The sequence below is a fragment of the Balearica regulorum genome, chromosome 6 (assembly GCF_011004875.1).
Source record: "Balearica regulorum gibbericeps isolate bBalReg1 chromosome 6, bBalReg1.pri, whole genome shotgun sequence".
In the NCBI taxonomy this organism is placed as follows: Eukaryota; Metazoa; Chordata; class Aves; order Gruiformes; family Gruidae; genus Balearica; species Balearica regulorum.
The window spans coordinates 43,339,853-43,359,284 of NC_046189.1; the positions used below are offsets into that span (position 1 = coordinate 43,339,853).

At 36.9% G+C, this 19,432-nt stretch overlaps 1 protein-coding gene across 22 annotated transcripts in view; it reads right to left on the reverse strand.

The window, feature by feature from the left end:
• Nucleotides 1-19,432, reverse strand: part of BAZ2B (bromodomain adjacent to zinc finger domain 2B) — a 160,282-nt gene that overhangs the window by 36,509 nt on the left and 104,341 nt on the right. For 11 of the 22 annotated variants that reach the window (XM_075757423.1, XM_075757421.1, XM_075757429.1 and 8 more), the window contains 8 exons: nucleotides 16,803-17,412; nucleotides 15,201-15,497; nucleotides 12,799-12,859; nucleotides 12,139-12,247; nucleotides 11,763-11,864; nucleotides 6,971-7,181; nucleotides 2,100-2,192; nucleotides 1,915-1,976 (listed from right to left, as the gene is read on the reverse strand). In XM_075757423.1, coding sequence (XP_075613538.1) covers nucleotides 1,915-1,976; nucleotides 2,100-2,192; nucleotides 6,971-7,181; nucleotides 11,763-11,864; nucleotides 12,139-12,247; nucleotides 12,799-12,859; nucleotides 15,201-15,497; nucleotides 16,803-17,412 — 1,545 coding nt within the window. The remainder of the gene's footprint in view (nucleotides 1-1,914; nucleotides 1,977-2,099; nucleotides 2,193-6,970; nucleotides 7,182-11,762; nucleotides 11,865-12,138; nucleotides 12,248-12,798; nucleotides 12,860-15,200; nucleotides 15,498-16,802; nucleotides 17,413-19,432) is intronic. The other 11 variants (XM_075757439.1, XM_075757438.1, XM_075757434.1 and 8 more) reach the window with 4 other exon arrangements.

Below are 19,432 nucleotides of genomic sequence, written 5' to 3' on the forward strand. Positions count from 1 at the left end.
GAAACGGCCTCAAGTTGTGCCAGGAGAGGTTTAGATTGGAGATTAGGAACAGTTTCTTCACCAGAAGGGTTGTCAGTCATTGGAACAGGCTGCCCAGGGAAGTGGTAGAGTCACCATCCCTGGAGGTGTTTAAAGGATGTGTAGATGTGGTGCTCAGGGACATGGTTTAGTGGTGGGCTGGGCAGTGTTAGGTTAATGGTTGGGCTTGATGATCTTCAAGGTCCTTTCAAACCTAAATGATTCTATGATTCTATTATTTAATCCTAATTAAATGTTCTCTGAGACTAAAGACACGCCCACAAACAAAATAAATCAAATACAGACATGTTTTGGTTTGCTAATTTCTGAGTCTGTTAGATGTGAAGCTTCTATAGAGATCTAAATGCAACTTAGCTGCAAAACAAAATTACTCAAGAGAGTCTAACGCAGCAGGTTGAAAAGCTGTAACTGGAGCTCAAAAAATTTAGTTATAAACAATCTTTAGAAAAAACACAACTAAACAACAATATAAATAGAAACCAGTCTTGAGACTACAGTGAAGACACTGTACCACTGAAGAAACATTTTTGCTGCAACAGACTTCGGATTTATCCTGTAGGAAAGGCGTGAGGTATTTAAATCAGGAAGTTAATGAAATGTCCTAAGAAGCTGACACAGTGAAGGCAGTGGAAATCAAACCTGGAATCCTCTCTTCCCATGTCCAACTTCAAAATTTTATTTAGAGCTAAAAATACATATTACATTACAAAATAACATATCATCAAGTGCAAATAGTTATAGAATTTCATGGAAAATTCTGTAAAAGTTTCTATCACAAATAAAAGGTATTGGTTTTATAGTAAACGTTCATGCTTTCCACCTCCATATATCCCTTTAATTTAAGCCTCTATCAATACTACTACATGAACATTGAACATAAACCAGTTAGTTCAAACAATATTTAGACATTCTTTTTAAAAAATAATTAAATTTACTATCTGTACTATGCGTACACATACTAATTCAACAGTAGTAGAGGCTGAATTGGCCTACTGAAGCCAACTTTTCCTACTTTTAGAAGGTTCTATATACTTACTCTCTGTCCCTGTAAGAGGGTAAAAACCTAAAGCAATAATGGTACTGCACTCAAAAAATGTCTTTTCACTGAATGCTAAAAAAACTTTGTCTTTTGACTGCTACCAGATGAAGTATCTAATTTCTGAACTCTGCAGTAGGTTTCATACTGAACAGAACTAATATAAAAAAACAACCACGCTAATATATTTTTGGATGCAAATTACTGGCTTTTAAAAATTTTCAGATTCCTAACACACATAGCTTTTTACTAATATGTTAAAATCAGTAGTTAATAAAGTTAAAAGCCTGCTTCCGAAAGTAGCTTCATTTGGTAAAGTTCATATGGGCTTACTTCTATTGCAAGTATTTGCTATGACAGTATTTCACAACAGTTGTATGTTTAAAAACATGTATTAATTCACTGGCATACTGAGCTACAACCCTTCGCACAGAACCTAAAACCACTGATGGCCACCCAGAATCACTGAGGCAGCTAGTCATAATATTCCAGTATTTACACAGATGTAACACTGTTTTCACAGAACCAAACAAAGGAAGACTACATCACTGTACTTTAGTAGCAGGCTTTTACTTTCTTACTGATATTGGCAAGCGATTACAGATGTCAGGCGGCTTAAATCAACACAAACGAAATTGGGATGTCCTGACAATATGAACAACAATTATAGAGTTTAGAATTTTAAATAATATATACACTGTGTGCTCTTTAAAACCAGATTTGAAACATTCACTTTGTAATCATCATACTTAATAATTTACTAAATAACTCAAATACCCCTAATTCAGTAATTCAAAACATAATTTGAAGAACTTATTTAGCAATCACAGAAACTTTACCTGTTGCTTCATTATCTTTATCTGTTCCTTTTGCTTTCGCTTTTCTTCAGCTGCCATAATAGCTAACAAACAAAAGAGAACAAAAATTTAGTATGCGCAGAACATGACAAGACACAGGTAACTTTTCATAAATACTTTTCAAAATAATCTGCTAGCATGCACAAACTTTCATAAGTAATACTTACCTTGCTGTTTTTTTGCTTCTTTGGCAGCTCGAGCTTGTTCCTGCTTCTGTAGTTTTCTCAGTAGCTTTATTTGTGCTGCTTGCCTAGCTATTTCTGTTGTGAAAAGAAAATATTAAGTTTATAAAAACAGTGCTGTCCAACAATAAAGATATACCTCATATTCCAGACATTTGCATGAGTTAAAGCTAGAGAAAACAGTGGATTTGTTTTGCACACATTTATCTCGACAACATTTCACTGTCAACTATCGTTAGTGGTATCTCATGTATCAGTAACTACATCAACAGCGCAAATGAACACGGACACTTTCTACATATAACAAAATACTATTTTTGAAGGAAGAAAGTATCTATTTAGTGATAGCATCGGGCCAATAACGCTGCTTCATTTAAAAACTTATTTCTTCTTTATTTTTTAAGGCAGAAAATATTTGTCTCAGAGTATGAAATCAACATGTTATTCAGAAAGCATGGAATTACTCTTTTCCTTATTAAGTCACCTCATATAATTACCTAGTCTGTTTTTACCAACGCAGTAAGAGTATACTCATCTGGGTCACAGTTCTCTTTACTGTGGCTACCTACAGCCAGCCACTGTTCCACTAATTAACTTCCTGAAGCATTCTACTACTTTAGTATTTTTTATTTGAGAATATTTATGAAATTAGGACAAACTGTGCATGGACATACTGATGTAAGACAGCTGTGGGAAGGATTTTCTGGAGGTTGAATTGAGCTTGCTATTCAGAGGACTGAGGTCCAGAACCTTTTTGACAGCATTCTCCAAAATACTGTCAGCTTCTTGTGCAATGGCCAAGATGCAGGCAGACACAGGGAAAATCCATGTATAGATAAGATGATGCTGTAGATAGCAAGGATAGCGTAAATAGGTACACAACAACAGGGAAACCTTCAGGGCCAAGGGGAAACCACACAGAAGAAGTTACACCTTAATCGAAATAGAACCAGTAGCTGGAAATCAGAATTTACATTACAGAGGAGAACTTAAACTACGAACTGTGGGAAGGCCAACAGATGCAGAGGACTGCTTAGTCTGAACCAACACAAGGAGGATGTAGTTAATGTTCAGCATTTGTTTGAAAAAGACAGATGGGAAACAAACACCTCTACTGCAAAAAACAGGGACAACAAATCGGGCCACCTGTATTTCCATTCAACTAGTATGTGCTGTATTGAGCAAAACTTAAGAGCTTCTAAATCAAGCCAAAAAATCTATAAAGAGATTAGGGAAATTAGAATTCCTGGTATCAAATAATAACCAAGATGTAATGGACATCTCACAGACACAGTAGAAGGATAATTAATAATACATGGTGTTGCCAGGTACCAATGTTACAGGTGTCCTGGTTTCAGCTGAAGATCAGAATGAGCTGCACAGGCAGAAGACCAGCTTTCCATGCAAAGTGCAGTATGAAGTCACATAGCATAAAAACAATGAATGAAGAGACATCCACATAGGCCGTCTGGTGGAACCCTAAAAGAAGCTGTATAAAAGCAATCTTCAAGTACGCATACTTCAAGTGAGCAACCTAGAAGCAGTTTAAAAAAAATGTATACTTGTCCAGGTAAACACTGAGCCACATTTAAAAAAGCAAAAAGGTAGTCCATATGTGGCTATTCAGAAAAGAAGGCCATCATATGAAAATGGTGAACATGGGAAAAATGAAAAGCTTGTTCAAATAAGAACAGGAAAGCTTCTGACACACCAAACTTAAAGAGTGAGTTAGGCTAAAAAAGAATTTGAAGAGCACCTTGCAATGGATGCCTGAGCAGACAGCAAAAGATCTTTACACGCATCACAACAGGAAGCCAGTAATGTAATCAGTGGGACCTAACAATGAACGGGATAGAAAAAATAGCCTTAGGAAAAAAAGGTTACTGAATTCCTTGCGCCAGTCTCTAGTGCTGAAGATGTCGGCTAGATTCCCCTACTCAGTGTATCATCTACAGCAGACAGGTCAGAAGAGCTAGATGAATTTGAGGTAAATATAAAAGAAGTGTTAGATCAAGATGGTAAGTCAGATGGTAACAGATCACCACGACGGGACAGAGTAAGCTGAGAAATCTGAAGGAACACTAACATGAAACCATAGAGACATTGGTCTGGGTGTTTACCATATTATTAACAACAGCCACTGTGCCATAGGATTGGTGACTTACCAACAAAAAAAAAGGCTCTAGGAGAAGTCTTGGAAACTGCCAATCAGTTAGTCTGATTTTCCACTCCTCTTGGGGCGGTAGAGTCTTATTAGTAAGTATTACGTCTTATATATACACTTACTGAGTACATTATAAAACACCATCAGTTCAGACAGTCAGCGTGGCTTCTACAAAGGGAAATTCTGCCTAATTTCAGGTATCAATGAGAGTGTCAGTAACAGGGAGATAAAGAGAATCTAATGAACATAAAGTATTTGGAATTGCAGGAAGTATTTGACTAGGTCCTAAGTCAAGTATTATTAACAGAATTAAGCTGTTACATCATTGAAGGAAAGCTTCACAGACTGAACGCTCTTTAAATGACAGCAGGTGAAGGGCAGAGATCAGCAGTCACCTTTCGTGATGCAGAGAGCTAGTAGAGGGTTTCTTCACAAATCAATATTACAACCAGCTTTACTTAGTATCTTTTTTCATCAATGAAGCCTGTAAATGGGACTGCAAAGTTAAATACAAAAATGTGAAGCATTTTTTAAGTATTCTGGAAAATCCAAGGCTGTGCTGACAGCAAGGAACTCTGCAAGAACCCTGCAAAACAGTGGGCAAAGGTAGGAGAGGAGCTTCATCATACATAAATGTAAGGTAATACACCTAGAAAAGAAACACTGAAATTAGAGTACGCATAACAGTATCAAAAGGGATGGACCAACTACCTTCTGAGAAAGACTGAAAGTTCTTGGGCTCTTCAGTTTGGAGAGGAGAAGACTAAGGACAGAGAGGATCACGGTCTGCAAAATCATCAAGGTGATGGGCAACATAAACTGGAGAACTGTTATGCTCCAAACCCTGCAATAATAGAACTAGGGAACACCCACTGACAGTAACAGAAGATCATTTTTTAAAAGTGAAAATGGTCCAGTAGCAGACTGTTAGCAGACTTCTAGAACTTGTTGCCACAGGAGGCTGGTAGGGCAAACATTGTCAGGAGGTTGAAAAACAAAGAACAGGCTAATTCACGTGCAATGGTTCCATAAACGGAAAATAAACGTAGCAAGAAAAAAAATGTGCTCTACAACATCATTGATAAAACACCTTAGGATGCCGTGGTACATGTATGAGGAAATAAATGAACCAAGAGGTGATGAGGCTCACATGCCTTCTCCAAGTGGCATCTCCTATGGCCACTACTGGAGAAAGAGCTCTGCACTAGATGAACCCCTGGGCTGAGCCACTGAGACATTTCTTGTGTTCTCAGAGGGGAAAAAAGCAGCAAGGTAGATACGAACGTACATAACATCAAATATTAGGTACATTCTGAATCTTCTTGCATATATAGATGATATGTTTTTGTTTATTTTCTTAAATGCCATAGCGTGCGGTGGGAAAATAGACATGGGAGAGTGCTCCTAAATACCCCCTGCACACCCCTTACAGTGACCAATATAGGGAAAGGGAAGACATAAAGTGAAGAAAAGTGACTTGGCAGTGCTAGGTTAACGGTTGGATTGATGATCTTAAAGGTCTCTTCCAACCAAAACGATTCTAGGATTCTATGAAAGATGGCTTAGTGACTAGGGCTTATATTTTCCCACTGAGAAGAAAATACTTCTGGAATCAGTTACTGTGTCTCAACTATAAATACACAGCCTCTCAGCAAATCCTACGATGTTTCAGCATCGGTTTCCTAATTCTCAGACTGAACCAAAGGTGCTGGTGACCTTAACACACAGGTAAAATAGCTGTGCAACACTACAAGACATACCACGTACTAAGGTATTTCTAAAACTGCCTTCTCTCTGTTCATGTGTCCAAAGCATCACCATTGCATGCCTTAAATATTTCTATACAGAACAGTACTCTTTACAGGCAACAAGGGAAAAAGATGCAAAGAATCACACCATGGCAGATATGAAAGGCATACATACTGTTAGCAAGGATGTTATGCAAAATACAAGGTAGCTACCCAAACATATCCACAGTCAGCGCATGAAAGAACAGTTAATGAGTTAAAACAAACACCCTGACTCCTGGGCTGTAAGAATTTTTCATATTGGATTAGATGCATTTAGAAAATACGATAGAGTTATGGACTAAAGAACTGAAATTCAGAAGTCATGTACCTGATGTTTATTTAAAACCAGGCCCTCATGCTTTTGATATATAGCAGTACTTGATACCATGAAAGTTCTACTGTCAACATTGGTACTACTTATTATAGGATCCTATTCAACCATATGGGCATTTAAATCTTGTCACTATCAAGGATTTCACAAGAAAAGCATTTTCCCTAAAACAGCCAAAAGCTTCACAGAAATGCTAACTTCAGTGGTCCTCAATTTCAGTTTCCATTTCTAGGTCCACTGCTGTTGATGATGATACAGGGGAAAACAAAGATCTGTTAATTTTTGCCAATTTAAAAAATACGTAACTAGTAACAAGATTATTGGATGTCTGCTGTAATTATAGAGTAAGCTCTTAGACACATGTTTACACATATACTTCTTCCTTTGAATCATATATATATTTACTGATCTTGAAGAAGAAAAAGAGTTCACTAAAAGCATGTGACAAATTTCCGAAATAAAATGTTGTATACTAATATGCTAGTGAAACACATCACTCCTTTTCAGAAAAAAGATTAAGTCTCTATATACTGACACCCTCTGTTCATGAAAATAGTAACATACTTCTTACCTTGAGCCTGGAGCTTTCTAAGAAGCTTTGCATCAGTGTTGTCTAGAAATTCAGTGCTACCAACATTTGGAGGTCGGCCTTTGCGTCGTCTCATTCTTGACTCCTCTCTACAGTGCTGTCTGTCTGGATTTGGTGGTCGTCCCCTACGTCCTTCCATAGCTCTGATACGGGGAATGACTTCCTCTTCCTTCAGAAGACACCACTGCACACCCTTTTAATTGACAGATTTCACAGACAGGTATTATAAACACAGATTAAAAAAAGGAAAAATAAATCTAAGACACTTGAGAACATGAACAGCTAGAGATTTTTTTTTTCCCCAAATAAGTTATATATATAAAATATGCGAGAGCTGTGATGTACTTTTTGGTAGTACAATGTTTTGACAATGCACAGAAGCTATATACTGAGAGCTTATCACTACGAACTTTTGTAAATTGTACTACTATGCAAGATTTTGAAGATTATTCAGTGACATACACAGCTATTACCTAGCAGGTATGCCACTACTGTGATACTTTTAATTATTCCTGACCAAATCCCTTATTGCTCTACCCTTTTAAAAACAGCAATTTCTTATTACGTAAGCTCAAAAATAACTACTCTGCTTTCACAAAATCCACTGCTCAATGTGAACGAAAAAGAGTGTTAAGCTATGTGTCACTGTCTTCCAACTGTTAAGAGTTTACACAATTTTTGACATACATAACAAGCAAACACAGCAGTATATTTTCAAATATTGCTTTCTGGAGCATTGTAGATCTTAACAACTAGGCTGAAAAACACAGACTCATATTACTCTAAGTTTTATTTAGTACAATTTAGTTCTCCCCTCATCCACTGCAAGAAAATTAACTTCTGTGCCACCCTGAAGCAATCAGAAGTTTATAACTTTTAAGAATCCATCTATCTGAGCAGTAAGTTAACTATATTCTCTAACTAAAAAAAGTACGTAGCAATCCAGTCAACCTTTTATTTCACTATTAGTACTGGTTGTTGGTGGAATCTCAAAAACAAATACTGGAACACTTTGTTAACAGAAATATCCAAGTTAGTCCTCACATAAAAATTACTTCAACTGATAAAAAGTGTATCTTATTGCATCTACAGAGCAGAACAGGAACACAGTCTATCTGATCCTGTTTGTTTGAATGTGAATATTTCAAAATTGTAACATCTTTTACCATTTCCCTAAGTTTTTGAGAAATGCGGGGAAAAGAATGTAAGCTAAGTATCCTTCAGGACTATACCATAATTTGCCTTAAAAAGGTTTATAAAAGATTTTTTAAATGTCTGCTGAAGCAAGAATGAAAGTTGGTAACTTACAAAACACATTAATTAAATATCTGTTCAGAAAAAATACATTTGCATTACCAAAGTTTTCACATCTGTATGTACATAAATACTGAAATCAAATTTGATGTACCAGAAAATACATTTTTTATTTGCTTATCCTAACAATTTATCTTTTAATTCTTTCTGCTCATTCTTCATAATTACAAATATTTAAGATTCAACAAAAGAAATAACATTTGCTAATGCAACATTCAGATTCCAAAGAAGCTATCCATCTCTGCAAAGATACTTTTTGAAGTCTGAATCGCTCCCAGTACAGACCATCCCAAGAGTACATCTCACACTTAGTTTACAGACATTTCAAAGGGCTTTGTTATAGGCTATGTTCCTAAAAACAAGCTGTTCAGAACCAGGACCATATCACTATGTGTATAATACATCATCACTAAGGACTTTTTAATCCAAAATAGCTATCTCTATCACTTAAACAGAGGTTAATTCATTTTCTGTCTTTAAGAGTACTACTTAGGCATACATTTTCACTTCACTGGCTAGTCCCTGACTTTCAATTTATCACAGGTTCAGTTTGTTTAGCAATGTAAGCTAGATTTAATACTGCACTTCTCACCTACACCAACTTCCAACCTAGGAAATCTTATCCCATAAACTCCAAGTGCCAGATGGAAGGCCAAAAAAAAAAAAAAAAAAAAAAAGGCAAAATAGAATTCAAAGAATTCAAGGAGCAGCCATAGTTCAAGAGGTATCAACCTTAGATACTGCAATGGAGATTGCTCTTGCTCAGTATTTGTGTTTTCTATGGTGAATGATACTAATGATAACAAATATGCAGAAAAGAAAGATAGAGCGTCTACAAGATCATTAGTGCCACAGAGACCGTGGATATACATTACATTTTCCTAATGCCTCCCAAAAGCCTACAGGCCATCAAATGAAGTTAGTAGAAGGTTCAACAAGCAAAAGGAGCTGGCATTTCAAGGAATGGGGAAAAGACTGTTTAATGTCCTGCGACAGCACATCATACAACAAGTTTCCACAAGTTTAAGAGAGGGCAAGAGAAAAATAGTCCAGAACAGATACCTTAAGGATTAAGGAGGAGGTAATTGACCATCTCTATTTTGTGCTCAGATATCTTTTAAAACCTGACCCAAAATACATTTCTATTCAAGTATGTACAATATGATATTCTGTGAATTTTCAATATTCCAAAGAAAAAATATGGGGGATGTGCCCCAACACAAGGAGAATCAAGGGCTTCCATAAAATCTACACTTCACTATACAAACATTACAGAAAAACCAGGAATAACACTGAAATGTTGTGTTTTATTTGGAAACTAATCAAAATAAGAACTAACTATGTGTGGAAGCAGAATCAAGCTCAAAGCTTGTTAACCAAACTAATTAACAAAACCATAGGCACTTTGCAAGAAGCAGACATCCTCATTAATTTCAGTTTAGATTTGTGAGAAAAAGTTAAAAACAAAACTTTCTAAATTGAATTGCAGAATTCAGAATAGGACAAACATTTTAAATTCCAGCTTGTAGAAAAGGAAGCAAATAATTACATTACAAATGCATATGACAGCTGATCTTATAGTTGGCTGTTCTGTATGGTATTTCTATTGTGTCTGTAATAAACTTATTCACAGAATAAGTCTCTTCAGTAAACAACGGTAAGCTTAAGAATCAGCTTAAAAGAGGTAGATCGTGCCTTACAAAGATGCACTGTATTTGTTCTCAGGCAGCACCATAATGAGACACTTGGAGAAAGACTAGTGTACACAGGAGTTACTTCACACTAAAGGAGATGGGACAAAATACTTTAGGTAGTTTGCTCCCTTCCTGATCCTGAATTCAGCTACCTTCCTAGGCAAGCATTCAGACTTGTTGGAAAACAACAACATTATTTTCATAGCTTTATGCAAATTTTACTGGAAAAAATGTTTACCATGACTTAACAATTACTTCCAGAGACCTATATCCAGGTTAAAAAGTCTGGGGTTTGTGCCTTTACTGATATTTCACCTTCAACTAAAACAGATCTGAATGAAGCTGCATGAAGAGTCAAGTCTTCTCTAATTACGTAATGATCCTGCAAAGGGAAGGACAGAGAGAGCTGGGACTGCTCAGCCTGGAGAAGAGAAGGCTCAGGGGGATCCCACCAAGGTGTCTAAGTCCCTGGAGGGAGGGTGCAAAGAGGACAGAGCCAGGTCTTTTCAGAGGTGCCCAGTGACAGGACAAGAGGCAGTGAGCACAGACTGAAACATGGGAGGTTCCCCCTGAACATCAGGAAACACTTTGACACCATGACGGTGAATGAGCACTGGAGCAGGTGGCCCAGGGAGGTTGTAGAGTCTGCCACCTTAGAGATTTGCAACAGCCATCTGGACATGGTCCTGGCTATCTGGCTGTAGGTGATCCTTCTGGAGCAGGGGGGTTTAGACAAGGTGACCTCTAGAGGTCCCTTCCAACCTCAACCCTTCGGTGACTCTGTGATGGATACTCTTGCAGTTCTATATAAATCAAAGCCAGCAAGATGCAATCTTAGCACACAGCTCAGTATCACTCCACAATACTCTCTTCCACCTACTGCTTGATGCAGTATTCCTATCCATATTACTCAAACTCATAAGGACCTGTGCCCTCTCCATCACACCAAACCACATTCAAACTAATCTTTCTAAACCACAGCAGTTTAAAGCCTCCAGGTCCTGTCACTGAATTTCCACATTTGCCAAACTTCAAACATTCCTCTAACTCTACTATTTCATGGCCCATTTCTACCAGATACGCTCCTCTGTTAAATCAGTTAATCACTGCTTTGAATAACCCATAATATCTGGTTGCTAGTCTACCAGGAGAGAGAAACACAAGCTCTATCAGAAACAGGTAATCCATGTATTTCTGGCTTGCTATGGGTAATTCTTCAATATAACTGATTTAGCCCTTAGATAATTTTCTCCGCATTCCTTCCTGTAAAAATCTCATGCTTCAGGAAGTTCAGATGGTATTCTCCATACAGGAAACACTTGTATTTAAACATGTATTTTATATATACTATGCATATGAACAACTGAAAAGAGTGTGATTTAACGCATACACATAAATTACTATCAATATTAGGTTTATACAGTACAGGAAGAAATAGAGTTTTAGTCAGAAACATCTGAACACTGACTAAGATAAAATATGTAGCTCAGAGTTCTTTCATACTAGACAAATCCAGGCTCAGAGCTGATCATAAGGCATGCCAAACTCCTGCAACCTCCTTATAAAATCAGAGAGGAGCAGTTTCCAACACTGCCCAGGATCAAGCTCTCAGCAGCTCAGTATAACTACTATTAAGAAATATGCACAATTTCTAGAAAGAATTAGCTAAAAACAGGCAATGCTTCAGATTGTAGCAAAAATTACTTCACCTAAATTTAAGTTAATGTTCCTTGGATCAAAGACTTTACTTTTTAAAAAGTGGATACCTGCGGTCCATCTCTGGCTTCATAGAAGTCACCCACTCCTATTTTTGCACTGAAGCTGAAATTGTCCCTTGAGATATCCATTATTCCATTTCTGCTGAGATACTGAAAAAATCACATATTTTTCGACTTCAGCTTGTAAATAATTACAACCCAGCTTTGATGTACAGCTAACTTTGTGAGTGTAATGTTTTGCATATTCTATCAAAGGGATATGCATTTATAGGAGATCAAATCAGTAACAGACTGAGATACATTACGCCTCACATCACCGGATATTTTGAAATAAGTATCTTTATCGGAGGAAAAAAAAAGGCATTTTTTAATTGCAAGCATGCTTAGTAGCATTAGAACACAGAAGTTAAAAAAAGGAATGTACCTTTACTACTTCAGGATATTGTCTCAGCTTCTTTCCACAAGGTGCAAAATACGCTACTTCTCCTTGAAGGCGACCACTAAAGTTTCTTATTCGGGTTTCTCTTTGCCAGCTAGAGTAGTATGAAATAGGTGCATACAACAATACACTTTTTAAAAAACAAGTAATTAAATGTCAATTGAAGATTTTTACATAAAAAGGCACATATCTAAAATGTGGCAAGAGCATCATAAATCAAATAGGGAAACCCAGAAATTGTTACCATGTAGAATGTCCAAACTCCAACTATATATGGATATATTTATATCAAGCTACTTACACATTACCAGATTTTAAATGGCTCAGAACTATAGTTCAGGGAGTTACTTGGAATCAATACTGGCTCAGATCTAACCATCAGGATTAATTTCCAGTGGCAAAACTGCTAAAAGGCAGGTCATGTTTGCAAGAGAGCAAACGTGATGCACAAAAATTAACACATGAAATATGCTGACACTTTAATAAGGGAGATCCAAAGTCACCTCGAGTTGGAAATCTAAATCATTGAAGCCCTTTCCTTATTATCCAGCCTCAAAAAATTTTAAACTGTCGTTTCACTACCAACTGACTTATGAAGGTATTATTATCTCCCTTTAAGGAATATCAAATATATACATAACCTACCCGTATTCAAGAGGAACACGCAGCTCCCGTTCATCTGTTACTCTTCGTCTTTTTGAAATACCTAAAGCAGAATTTCTGATTAACACCTAAGAGAATTTACAAAATGAAAAACATGTTCCTAAAATATACTTTTTATCCCTATATCCCCAAACCAAAAGATGAATTATTTTTACATTCTAGACATTACATACCTCAAGTACCAAGAAAATTAATGTAACTATTCTCATTTTGAAATACATTTTCCTCCAAGTTTCCTTTAACCTCTTCTTCTAAAATTGTGAACAGAAGAAAGCCTAATTATGCCATACTAAACTGCTTGCCTTGTTTGGGTCTGTCAGATATCACTAAAATATTTCCTTGCACACCTGTTTTTCTATACTAGACTAAGTATAGTATAGAAATATATACTTTTCAGTACAGAAGATGAAAATGAAAACACTCTTTAGTTTAAAAATCCATACATTACAATAGGCTCAGTCTTCAAAGAGCACTGCATATGGATTGTGGACAACTGCCAAATGCAGAAAGTTATTCCAGTTTTTCAGAGCTCAAACAGATGCTGTGTTTGGTGCTAGTCAAGAGACTGAATCAATAATATGATAGAGACAATCACTAAACGCGGGGGTTTACAGAGTGCCAAAGGCGGACACTTTTCTCAGGCCTCTGAGAGAGCTGTAGGACATGAACTATGTATAAAAACTTTTGGAAGACGCATTTCTCAAAAAGATAGTTTGGATCTTGTGTAAAAAATGTGACATTTCTCTGTGGAAATAGACACGAGAGAGTATCATTATTAGACTGAACCCTTGAAACTCGCTCCGCCCTCTTAGAGCCAGGAGGACTGTCATATGGTGCAATGGCACAGGTTTCCAACTGAGATGCCTGCACAGTCTGGAAGCAACCGCTAAGAGTCCTCCACAGAAAGCACTGAGGAACTGCCCATGCTTGGATGCCAAACTTTTTGGACAGATGTTCGCAGTCTTAAACTAACCTGACTGTTACATTACTTCTAATAGTCACAGTGAGGGGAGGGAGATTGCTTGTCCAAATACAAGTGAATTGAAAAAAAAAGTTGTCCAGTGAAAAATGGGTACAGAGAAGAGACACAACACCTCTTCAGTGACTGACCAGCTTTAGGTAAAACGGACACAAAAATACTTTAATTATATTACAGCGATTCTTATTAGGAAAAAGTTCTACACCTAAAACAAGGACACAAAATTAACTTTTTCTACCTTCCACCTTTATAACCAGACAAAAATCTGCTATCAGTCTTTTCAAAGCATCATAAATCAATACAGATTCCTGAGCAAAAATATTAATTATTTTAACAATGTGAATTACTCCTAATGTTTGGGAAATCTTTTACAAACTGTGTGATTAATATGCCTGCTTCTGGGAAAAATATGAACTAGATCACATTACACTGCTTCAAAGTTAATGCCCTTGATGACATGAAATTCCTATTCCACTGAATCCAAATATAAAAACCAATTTATGAGCGGATGTCCCCATTTAGAATCTACTTACTTGCATGTTAATTAAATATCAAGTTTCTAATTCAAAGTAGTAAATATGCAATTTCATTTAATTGTTACCATGCAAATTGAGACGTGTGACTTTCAAAAATGCATTCTTTTCTGTAGCAGCAGTAAGTACTAAAACTTACAAATTATTCTCCAAATGAAGAATTATAAACACTATGTAACCTCAGGCATGATGCTTTTCATGAACCTTTTAAAAATAATTCCTTGCATGTAATCCATAAATTCTACTGAGAATTTTGAAAGAATAAGACTAAATGCAGTTATTTAATTTGTTGAGGAAAGGGCAGAAATTCAAGACTCAGAATGCAAACTATAATACATAGAAATTAGAAATAACTAACTAGTTGAGAATAAAATGGTAAATAACAAACACTAAATAAGTGTTTTAATGTGATAAATACCAACTCTGCCTATTTCATCCTACCTTCTCTCAAATAATTGTATGAGCTAAAATGTCCTGGACTAAGTCTAATGTTCAGATCTTGAGAACTTGCAATTCTGCTGACTGATTTTTATGTCTATTGCAAACATCCGTGAAAAGATCACAGAATCACAGAACAGCCCAGCTTGGAAGGGACCTCAAAAGATCATCTGGCCCAAGCTTTTGTGGGAAAGGGAGCCCTAGATGAGATTATCTAGCACCCTGTCAAACTGCATCTTGAAAACCTCCAGTGTCGGGGACTCTATCACATCCCTGGCAAGATTGTTCCAGTGAATGATTATTCTTACTGTAAAAATTTCTTTCTTTCGTCGAGGCACCACTTGATACCAGTGTCTAACCTACTTTTATAACTACTTTTACAACACATGCTGCTTAGACGTTACATTGTACTATAACAAAAGACATTCAGGTACCACAGTGTGTACTTGGTGTAAGGGTAGATGGTGCTGTCCCAAGAAAAACCGCAGGCTGGGACTCAGGACATAAGGCAGCTGGCGCAGAGCTTGGAGTCTTTGCTACTTGGAGATTAAGTGGGGTGGAGTGGGCTGCCAGACTGATGGAAGAGCTCTTCACAGAGGATGAAGTTTTATTCAGTTTCAGTGGAGTTTTTTCTCCCTCAGTGTCTGTATCCGATTCATCTTGATCTTTATCATCCTCATCATCTTCATCCTCAGACCCTTCTGTATCTGACTCAGAATTACTGTCAGACTCTGTTTAAAAGGAAGTGTGGCAAAAGGCACGTTATGACTTGATAACTAATGGAAAATAAATCTAAGTTTTAACACTTGCAAAGTCTTTTGTCTAATTAAATAAGAAGCTTTTCAGACTTCAATATTTTTATATAACATCGATTCAGTATAAATAGAAGGTTATAATTAACTACCTAAACTTTGAAATTACTACAAGATGACAGCATAAAGTAATTCTGCATGATAACACACTGTTGTTATGGTTGGAATTCTTTGTTTTTTCATGAGGAGATGAGACACAGAAACTGCAGGATTTTAAGAGACTGTTTACCCTAGAATTAGCTATAGCTAAGACATCCCTTGTGAGCCAGGCAGTGGTTGAACACTACCACAGGAAGGGCACTTCGCAGGTTGTGACATCTAGCATGAAAGGGAAGCAAGCGATGGAACTGGGTGCAGGCTGAAAGCTGTCAGAATTGGAAGTGTGGCGATCTGATCAAAGGAAGAGTTAGAGATAGAGTAGAGGGTAAACAGGACAAGGAACTGAAGATAGGCTACAGCTGTGAGGAAAACAGAAGGTTAGTATAGAGTGCGTGGATGAGAGAGGGAAAGAGAATGAAGAAGGTGGAGCTGGACCTGGGAGACATTGGCACACAAGGGAGAAAGGAGTGACTGAGAATACAATCAACTCTTTAAAATAGGCCTTGCCTTTCTGAATTGCTTAAGAGCCTTTAAAATAGTAGTCTGAACACTATCTGTGTGCAGCCCCCACAACTGTCCTGGTACTTTTCTCTGATCTTGCTCATTGAATACTGTGCTCCCGAACAAAGCCTAGAAACAAGCTTCTCTTCCCACTCTTGACAATTTGGAGGCCATTGTTTAGTCCCTCTCTGGTTGGGGAAGTCTGTTCTGCAGATGGACTCTGCCTGCCAGAATAACCATCCATCAACCAGCCTATTCTCTCCATCCCCCCGCTCCTGGGCACCTTGCCACATAAGCAGTACATGAGCTGCAGGCTGGGTGATGGATCTGAAAGGTAGGTCTCTGACAGTCTTTCCAGAAGGCTGTAGAGCTATCTTACCAGGACAGCTGAAAGTATACTTGCCATATGACCAAGTATCAGAATACCCAAAACATGACATTGGATATGACACAATGGAGGACTGGGAGACATATGCTATTTTCAAGGATATCTGTAGGACACACTGTGGGCCATGCTGCCCCAAAATTTCCTACCTCTATTTTAAAATATCATGGGAAATGCATGTTTTCAACACTCAAAAAAATTTAAAGTTTCTGCTTTTCCTATTAAAAAGGTTAAACCACCTGATTGGCTATCATCAGAATCATCATCTTCATCGTCCTCATCTTCATCTTCGTCGTCGTCGTCATCATCATTTGAGTCGTCAGAGTCCTTACTGCTGGGGGCATCTGAGTCTACCCCTCTGAATTGCTCCACCACCAGTTTTGCAGAATGAAGGCGGTGTTGTGGTTTTACTGCATTTATTGCATTATTGCTGACTGTTTTATCCTTTCCTGAACCAGGTAATACAGGAGAGGTAGAGGGCATAACAGGTGTCCGGTTACCAGTTGCTTTTTTCCCACATGCACTCAAGTTTACTGGCAAAGAAAAGGGGGCACTACTAGAAATGGCTACACTTTCATTGATCTTGGTCTGGGATTTCAGTTTCGTAGTAAGTGCAAGAGGAGCCTCCTGGATGACGCTCTGAATAACTCCATTGGGTTGGTGATTACCTAAAAGTGCATTTGTCAGGAATGGATTAGAATGGTTGTTTTCCAAGGATGTGAGTTTTTGATGAGCTGGTGAACTAGATGTTGTTTTGGGGCTTGACAAAGCTGCAATAACCTTCTTCAGGTTCTTAGATGATTCCTGTTTCTTTAGCTGTGCTGCTGGGAATGTCTGTTTATATTGTTCCTAAAGAAATAAGAAGACAGAGGAATAAAATGTGGTTTTTGGTTTTTTTGGGTTTTTTTAGTATTCAGGCAGGTGAACTCTATGAAGTCTTAAACGTCTGGTAAGTGATTTTGAGTAGGTCAAAAGTAGCTGCTAGCTACAGCAGAAGAGATGAGTTAACTACAAGTTATGTAAGTCTCGTGATTTTCACTGTTAATCAAGTAGGAAAAGACAAATTGAACTCAAGATGAAGCTGATCTAAATCATGTAGGGAAGCTTTTTCACTTGCTACATCGCTCTACTCAGTGATTTTCATAAAGCTATTAAGCATCTTGGGGAAAAAAAAAAACCTACTCTTTTAAAAAAGAGACTACTCTTATGTACTGGCATAGGAAAACCCCTGCTTTTTACTCATTTCAGCACAGAAAATCACATTAGTGAATGTAAAACTAGCTTTAGTAATTTGTTCATTTTAAAGTACAAAGTAAATACAACATACTAATTGCTGCAACTCTAGCAGTAAGTGAAGAGAAGGCTTGTGACACAGAAAAAATTTATCAAGAAAAAACATGGGGGAAAAAGGTATTACTCAGAAGTACTGTGATATGCTAGGTTTTTTAACTCTGAAATAGTAGTACTCATAAAGTCCTTCAGGTAAAAATCGGTAGTGGCTCAGAAACGCATGCAACGCTTACACTGTCTTTAATCTCAAGACTCTGCCAAGGAAGAAGAAAATACATCATCTTTGATGGAAAAAAAAAATAATAGAATGGATTAAGATGGTACATTTTAAATCAATTTTAAATCTGAAGTCAAATACAATACATTCTTGAAGTTACTAACATTTAAAACGGAATATGAAATTATGAAAAGCTATAAAATAAATATTCACACAGTGCATGTTTCCAGTAAAAGTTTTAAAGAAATCAAACCACTAACTGGGTGATGTATGTTAGGTGATAACCTAAATTTGACAGCAGAAGACTCTTCCAATGGCAAAGATGTGTGTTTTCATAATTATAATTTATTTAACCATTCCTGGTAAATGAGTAGCTTATTTGAATTTTACAAAGTAATTGGGAGTTGAAAGGAAAAATAGTGGGTTTTTTTCTGGTCTAGGAATAAAAACTATGCGATAACAATATTTTTCACTCCTCACTGAGGACTGTAAGACAGAACTGTTAAGACAGACACATGTAAACATATTGTAGAGTCCTCGCCAATAAAAAAAGGAAGATCAAATTTATTGATATGGCCATACTGAGTTTTAAAGAGCTATCCGTGCGTGAATATCCTTCTGTCTTTAAAGAGCTAACAAAACCCAAGATTAAATCGAACATTTTTTTAAAAACAGTTTTCAGTGACTTTGTTTAAAATCATTATTAAAATAGGTAATTTGAATTGCTTTGACAGAAAACTATCCAACTTGAAACAAAGTGAAGCCATACAAGACATGGAAAGCATTAAATCAGCATTCTGACTGAAACTAGGAAAAGCACAGGAAAAATATCCAGGCCACATAATTTACCCATGAGTACTTTTCTTATTTTGATACTCATTTTAGCTATTCATTTTCCTTAAGAGATGCAAGACAAAATATTGCTTTCTTTGTACCCATTACTCTCACCAGTACACTGATTGCTTTCAGCAGAGCTGTAAGTTTCCACTGTGCAATGAGCATGAAACTTAAGTTTGGCATTATGTGACAGTAAGTTGTGTATATGATTGCATCATCTATACATTAGGGTACGCATACATGCACGTGCACCTCCAAGTAGGTGCTTTTCTCTGAGATAAAGCTATGGAATAGCTCAGGGCACTTGTAAAGTACAGTGAATCATATCTAAAACTAAAGGATAATATTTGCTACTCTCTAAAAAAAACAAAAAGGGCAAAAAACCCACTCCACCCAAAGAAACAACCACCACAGTTCAGAGCATATACTACCCACACAATTTAGTTAATTTACATCATTCAGAAATCCATATCAACTCTAAAAACACATCCAAAAAAACCACGATAGGAAAATAAATATACATAT